We start from the raw sequence: 7,829 nt of genomic DNA, 5'->3' as shown, positions 1-7,829 counted from the left end.
GATGCCGCGATTTCCTTACGAGACCAACCCTTCAATACGAGCAAATCCGGTGATCCCTCATGTGAGACTGGCGATAGTACCGTAGCCCTGATCGCGGCTGCTGGGTCCAATCTTGACTGGATTGAGATCCCTCTGCCGTGGTCCTGGGGGTGCAAGTAAGAGCTCGAACTGGGGAGCAAAAGCAAAGTAAGATCCGGGTTGCAGTGCTCGGCGCGGCGCACTAGACTTTGCAGAAGTTCGTAGCTCTGGAGGGGGAACCGGACGGACGTCAGACCAAATTGGCTGATCCTGGTGCCCTTTTTGGTCGAGAGGAGCCGATGTTTAGGTTGATTGAGGGGATAACGGTCCCTTATTATGAATGGACCAAGAAATGGGGAGTCGGGCTAGCTGACAAGGGGCTAATGTCAAGGATTGTCCTGGCTCAGAGGTCCCAATGTTAATCCCGAACTCATCAGCCAGGGAGTCAGGCGCGGTGGAGCAAGATTACTGCTAGGCTCTCTTCCCACACAGGTCTGAGGCTGGTACCAAGAATGCGCAGATGAGGTACCAATGGCTTGTGATGGCCTTTCGAGTCGCAGGTTGAGTTGTTTGGCTGCTGTTAGCTGCGATTGACGAGATCAGAAGGTCAAAGCCCGGCGGAACCCTTGTTTCTTGTCCCAATGCTCGCAGATAGCGTCGAGCAGTAGGATGCAGAGGAGGGCACAGTCGCGTGGGATCGTGTGTGGCCAAGGTTAAACCAGCTGTGCTGGTTGAGGAAGTCCAAGAAGAGATAAAGAGCGTTGGCAGAGAGCACTATCAGAAAAGAGTGTAGTACGCAGAGCGTTGTAAGAGCCCACCGACAATCCTTACAGATGTGGCAGCTGCTGGTCGACAACCTGGATTCCCTGGGACAAGAGAAGTTGTGCAACCAGGTGTTAAAGTGTGGTATTAAGGGCCGGTTACGTTCCTTTAATATCGAGCAGCTGTTATCATCTCTGGTCAGAACCCGTAATAAGACGCGCGCAGTCAGTCGTGCTTGGACTCTGGCAAGTTCAGGAGGAGGACATGAGCTTGTCGTCGACCCTTGTAGAACATGACACTGGCCAGCAGGCCAGCATAAAGATGCGTGGATCGTTAATACCTCTGTTATAGAGTGAAACAACCCATATGAAGATCAGGGTGCGCACTCAAAGAAAGCTACAATTCCACCCACGACAGATTGAGACTTTGGAAAAGACACTAGCTAGAAACTGCAGTTCTGCTGGCTTGGCTGGGAAACCTGGGAGACGGCGCCGCCAATACTTGGACAGCGGCAACGTATTGTGGGGTGTCTTGGTGTATGTATGCTGGGGCTCGCGCAGATGTACATGGCGGTACTTCCCTTCACCACCAGCGCCACAGACGAATCAAGCAAACCTGCGTGAGGGGAGAAGGGGCCCGGCCGAGGGGGTGTGGTTCGAACCGAGATGCAGCAGGGGGCCCGACAAGGAGAGCAGGAAGTGGGATGGGAGTGTGGAGGCAATCCTGACCACGCATCAGATTCGAGCGTGCTTGCGCCACATTCATGATTTGGGGAACTGCACGAGACTGGACAGGACCGTTATGATGGGAGTACTAGGTATGGTCGTATTACTACTATTACTCTGGCAAGTAGCCAGGCCCCGGGCGAGCCAGGCAGCCTGCGGCTTCTCGCACAAACCCCTGACTCTGGCGAAGTGTACTACGTCGCGAGCTCTGTCGAGGACCATGTCGCCATGCAAGCGCTGGCGCTCCAGGGGTCTTCGTCAAGCATGGAAGGCTTGCATCAGTAGGCTGCGTGGCTAACTCTCTAGGGCGCCGCATCCATGGTCGAGTTGGTCAAGGAAAATGGACGGGCAGCGGCTATTCTGACAAGCTCGGCCCCACGAACGTCGTGTCGTAATCGAAAGAATAGCAGCTAGAGGGATCAGCTGCACCCGCCTTGCCCGTCAAAGATGAGTCCAATTCCCCAATGTGCTGGCTAGTCGGCGGGCGAACCGTTCGATGGAAAGCTGGAACAGTAGAAGCCCGCTAGGCCTGTTCCATTTTATTTTTGGTGCCTCTTCAGGAGGTGGCCATCGGTTTTTAGTGCATTTTAAACTTTGGGATTAGCGTCTTGGTCGGGAGTTCAAACTATCCGCACTGCCAGCCGAGCAGACGCCCAGGCACCCAGGGCAGCTCTCTTGAGGTTGCAGCTGCTTTCTGGGCCGTCGCTTTGCTGAGGATTAGGTCTCGGGATTTCCCATCGCCCCAATACCTCACTCACACTACCTTGGGTAGGTAGGTATTATGATGACGAGCAGGCGATCGCAGACCGCCACCGGCAGACGAGTAGCCGCTTGCTAGTCAGTCGTCTAGCCGTTTCTCTACCAGGGACGATCCCTCCTTAGAGCGAACAAGCCCTCTCTTCTCTCCCTCCTTGGTATGTTTCTTCGCTTCCCGCATCGAAGGCCCGGGTCCTTGGGAGTCTAATCCACCAGAGATACCCAAATCTCATGCGCGATGCACGCTGAGGATACATACAAGCACACAGGTCCTCACAGCACTTGGCCTGCGACCCGCTGCTATATTGGTAATCTAGCCTGCGGTCGGTGGCGCCCGTTCGCCTCCCCTTCTCCTGAAAGCCAGATCAGGTGGGCACGCAGCGATCCACTTGTGAGGCCAGCCGTGGAGCTCTCAGCTACTCGTCTCATTAATTTCAGAACAACTAACTTAGTACGAATTGTCTTGACTTTATGGTTTCAACGGTGTACAGAGATAAGCTTGTTGCCATCATTTCTGACTAATGGTAGATGCAGCCTCGTGTTTCTCCAGTGGGCAGTGGCTTGACCATAATATTGGGGAAGGTCGAATTGTCTCCTTCCTGAATAGCTAGCGCCTCGCTGTACGTTTTTCCAGGTATTTAGCCTGGCGATCTCGAGTCGACATACCGAACCAACATCGTCGTCGTCCACCACCTTTTTCTGCTAGTTAGCCTAGGGTGTCAGGTTGTAAGGTTGTATTCGGCTCTGGTCAGGTACCGACCGGTTCTCAATCCTTGCGCATCGATGTGAACAGCTCAAGCGGCGGTCAGTGCGGTCCGATCCCAAGATGCGGAAAAGCCCTGCTGTCAGATGCAAGATGATTGCTAGGAAGAACATCAAGCGAGCTTGCCCTGATACACTCGTGGCCCGTGAGGCGGCTACTATGCGACTAGCCATGGTGACGGAACTTGCGTCAGCGCACTCAATAATCAATGATTAGTTAATAAATAAGGCATGGCGCAATGTGGAGGAGGGCAGTAGTGCACAATGTCCTGCCCTTGGAGCTGAGAAGCAGTTTTCCCACACTCTCCAATAAGAAGGGTACTGAACCGACCACAGACATCCGCGATCTCCGTCGGTTGACCCCTCTGCCCCTTGCAACTATGAATTATCACAATGATTATTACTTTGCAGATGATTTTGTCTCTCTTGAATCAAAGTATTGCACTTGGCATAGCGACGGACCCTGACTTCATATCCCGAAAGGACAAGAGGCGCAAAGCTCATTACGGCTGCCAATAACTCGTACACCTCGGGAACTGTACTACTACAAACCATCCTTCCGTCGCTAACAGAAAGGTTCGCTCCCTTCCATCAGGGTCAACAGTTAATTGGAAGGATCCCGGGTCATAAGATGAGGGTTGGCCAGGTATACATGGTCAAGGTAGGATTGACTGTATAGTGCTGACGCCCTAGGGCCACCCATACTGTAACCCCTTCTGTAAACGGCGGCAAGAAGCAGATGCAGGTACCCCGGCCTGTCCAAGGGACAAGGCACGTATGCATTCAACCAAAAGTACACGAAAGCCTACTGATGAAGATACCTCAAACCCAAGCATCTCTGATGAAAGTGATTCCGGCCGACGTTGCCGACGGCAGCAATACAGGTTGTATTTTGCGGGCCTTTGCAAGCACTAGGCAAATAAGGCGACGATCATGCACTTTTCCCTCGTAAATCGCACTTTAGCTACCCCTGAGGCGCCGTTCTGTTGGGAGGCAGATATTTTGTCCATTGCCACCTCACGGTGAAAGAGATGGATGTGAGGAACAAGCAGCATGACCTATGTCCACGGGTGGATGGTAGGTTCTTGAGCGCGCGTAGGCTGTGAGACGCGTTTTCGTTCATCTAATTCTGACAGTCACATGCAAATGCAAGAGGTCCCAACCCCACGGCTGGCATTCCTGCATGGCGTGGCGCCGCTCTGCAGGCTAACTTGTTTGTCACCCAGGCGCCTGGGTGAGTCTAGGCTATTCCCTACTGTGGTTGGCATCATTCGATGATGAGCTGCATTCCTTATTCAACCCAGCCTGCTTGACATCGAGCTGAAATGCTCTGGAACTCGGCCCCGAGCAGGAGTCAAGTTACCTTGGTTCACTGCCAGGGTGCAATCATCTTTCTCGGACGCAGTGTATTGCGGGTCTGAAATGGAAAGGAGCATTGACGCCGCAGTCACAGGCTGAGCCTTGGTCGAATTTAAGGTGTCGCGTGGTTATGAAAGACGCGTGCAGGGTCGAGGCCTCGTTTGCAGTGGTCACCGCTAATAGCGACTGTCACTCGCGCGGGGCCTTCGCTAGTAGGTACTGTACGGTAGTATATGCGAGGGCCGGCACCCGAAAGCGAAAGACATGGATCAAAGCCCTCTCGCTCTCTCACACTCTCTCTCTGTTGAGCCGCGACGGTAACTGGGCGACTAGGCGGACGACCGATGCACGTAATGGAGAAGCCGCACGATGGACCAGATACCAGATCCCTTTTGACCCCTTTCAGCAATTGTGCCCGGCGATGCGCGCAATCTGGGGTGGCGTGCCCGTGAGCCTGGCCTGGTGCCTGTCCATCACCGACCCTTTGGGCTGGAGCCGAGGGCGGGAGCGGAGAACCAAGGCTGATCCGTAACGGTGCATGCGTCGGCCAGCGGCTTCTTCAGCCCTTCCACCAGTCTTCCATGCAGGGATGGCAATTTCTCAGCACTTCATGCGCTCAATGCATTCAATCTAATCTGGCCAAGGTCACAGCCATCAAACGGACTTCAAACTTCAACATTAGGGGGGCCGGGCAGTGATTTACGCTTCGGTCGACAATCCGGAACGACTCCACCCGGGGTCTCGTCCCATTTCATTCACTCTTCTGGCAACGTCTGGTCAAAACGGGCAGTGCCAATGAGGAGAACCCCGGCCCAGCCGTCTTAATTGACCTAATTGATGCATGTCGTAGTCGCATGAATCGCCCAAATGACGCAGATGATCTACGAATCCCAGCTGAGAGTAACACGAGGACTCAGGCAGTCCGCAAGCCAGACCGGTTCGGGATTGTGTGGGTAATGTCAAAAGATGCTCGGATATGACACTAGGATCCTGTATCCAGCTCCTTGGGACCCTTAGGTGCTCGAAGACCTAACTCGGCACCGACTGACTGGGGATACGCGCATAACGGACGAAAGATCGCGCAACGTCAATCATCAACCTACAGTCTCCATAACTACCTCCTATGGTACTAATAATAGATCTATTCTTTCACGTTTTTCGTGACTCGAGAGTGGCGACAGGACCGAAATTGTCTCCTCGTGTCGTCCCGCACTTGGCTTGCATACATGGGACGACCGTTGAGACTTCGAAACACGTGACGGGTAGTTACACAAGAACGAAATACCAAGACTAATAAGCCATCAACGGATGCCGAAGATATCCCAAATTAGATCGCCACGAATTGTACCAACTGAAAATGTGTCTGTGTAGCAGAGCCTCAACAATAAGAACAAACTAACATCTGGTGGTTCATCAACTAACTAGTTAACGTCGGAAGTTGTGACCTGAAAACACCCAGAGCGGATAATCATCAGCCCGCCTACCCAAGATCTTCCTATCGATAAGCTCCGGTCGCCGGTGATGCCCCATTACTTGACTTCATGGCGCAGGCCGTGGCGAAAGACACTCTACTGCCAAACCACTCATGCGTCGTGACGAACTCTTCTCAGTCCTCGCTCCCCTTTCTGAGACAAAGGCACTCAGGTTCAGCTTAAGACATCCAGCCCACTCTGGGCTGCATCGCCAGTCCGCTATCCCGCATTTTGCCCAACGCAGACATTCGCACACCAACGCTCCTAGGAACAAACCCCCCCACCATGGATAAGGACAACGCAAACCCCACCATTCTGACTGCCTCGCAATTGCCTACTAGACAGCAGAAGAAAAGGAAGACATCATCCGACGGTCTCAAGGGTGGATTCCTAGCAAACATCTCGCCCAAAGTATCGTTCCTGTCAGGGCCGTTCTGCGACACACCCTGGTCGGATGATGCAGACAGTGACGATGACTTCACTGATGAGCCCATCGACGAGCAGGAGATTTACGGTGAGCTCATTTTCCCTTGTTTCTTTCATTTACTTTCTGCAGGTAGCCCCTCAAAGCTCGGACTGTTGTCTTGTCGTGATGGCCCCGGAAATGCCTAGCTGTCAGGCTGTCTTGTAGCAGCACGTTTCATGTTGTCCCCAGACGTGAGGGCTGCTGTGTGCAAATGTGCCGCCATAGGCCCCGGATCCAATGAATCGGCAAGGTATATGCCAGCGTACTATATGGAAACATGATCCGCGACTAGTTCGTCGTTCAGGTTACATCGCTATCCTTCTGTCGTGCAGAAATTCCCGACCCTTCTATTCTTATCTTGCCCAGCGCGCATCAGACAGCTGATGTTTGACAGATCTGATATCCAACATTTCCGACCCAGAACATCCCATTTCACTTGGCCAACTGGCCGTGGTCAATCTACCTGATATCCAGATTACCCCAACTCCTTCGGCCATGATGGAAGCAAATACCCTGACCAGGGTACTGGTCAAGATTACTCCCACAATTACCCATTGTTCTTTGGCGACTGTCATCGGGCTTGGAGTGAGAGTTCGCCTGGAACAGGCACTACCGCCCAATTATCGTGTGGACATCATGATAAAGGAAGGGACACACAGCCAAGACGACCAGGTCAACAAGCAACTGGCAGACAAGGAAAGAGTCGCTGCAGCCTTGGAGAACGATACGTTGAAGGGTGTGCTTGACAAAATGCTTGAGACCTGCCTTTGAAAAGAATACACCAGCATGCCACACATCAGGCCAGCACTTCGGATCGCTTCGGGAAAAGCTTCGTGATCTTAGGCAGAGACAACTTTCTCGATTGTAGTCACGATTTCTAAGGAACGTCGATTTTCCGAGTGTGCAATAGCATCTGTTGGGGTACCATGCATATGAACCAGGGGATACAGCACGTGTACGACCCTCACATGTGTTGACCCCCACATCAAGATGCAGCTTCCGCGAGATGTGGACTTCGGGTTGGTCCATAGGCGACAACATCCTTGATTTTCTTCACAATCAGAAGTGTTTGGAAACTCCGCCAGTATGGAAATGCACCCAACTAAGCCCTGAACTTGGTGCCTGTGCCAACCACTTCTCAACATTGTCAGCGAGCTATGTTCTGGCAAGGGTGCGCAATGGAGACAAATTTCAGCTTGCTTCGGTAATTTTGATATCGTTCTCATTACCTACGGCAACATACTATTACACTGATGACAAATCATCTAATCAATTTTGACTATCGATCTCAACCTTCCTTCTTCCAGGTGAGAACCCGACATATGCTTAACTCAGGCTTGCCTTTTCTTGTGTTTAGACCTAGTAATTGGCATATTCAACCTCAGCTTCAAAAAACCCATGCCCAATGGTCCTGACGTACACACTCCAACATATAATGGCAAGCCAGCTACAGTCACGCCGCCACAGCAACACCAAGCCAACCCTCCGGGTGATTCTAGCCCCTGATGC

General features: G+C 52.5%; 1 protein-coding gene across 1 annotated transcript; it reads left to right on the top strand.

Moving 5' to 3' along the window:
- Positions 1 to 6,139: 6,139 nt before the first annotated feature.
- JN550_004177 (uncharacterized protein) lies at positions 6,140 to 7,091 on the top strand (the record flags this gene model as incomplete). The annotated part of the gene is made up of 2 exons (XM_049315663.1): positions 6,140 to 6,368; positions 6,715 to 7,091. The coding sequence occupies 2 exons, from the start codon at positions 6,140 to 6,142 to the stop codon at positions 7,089 to 7,091; spliced, it is 606 nt and encodes a 201-aa protein (XP_049173715.1).
- Between the last annotated feature and the right edge of the window lie 738 nt (positions 7,092 to 7,829).

This window comes from Neoarthrinium moseri (genome assembly GCF_022829205.1).
Source record: "Neoarthrinium moseri strain CBS 164.80 chromosome Unknown scaffold11_Wmoseri_CBS_16480, whole genome shotgun sequence".
Taxonomy (NCBI): Eukaryota; Fungi; Ascomycota; class Sordariomycetes; order Amphisphaeriales; family Apiosporaceae; genus Neoarthrinium; species Neoarthrinium moseri.
Note: the sequence above shows the minus strand (reverse complement) of the source record. Positions and strands in the feature narration are given on the sequence as shown.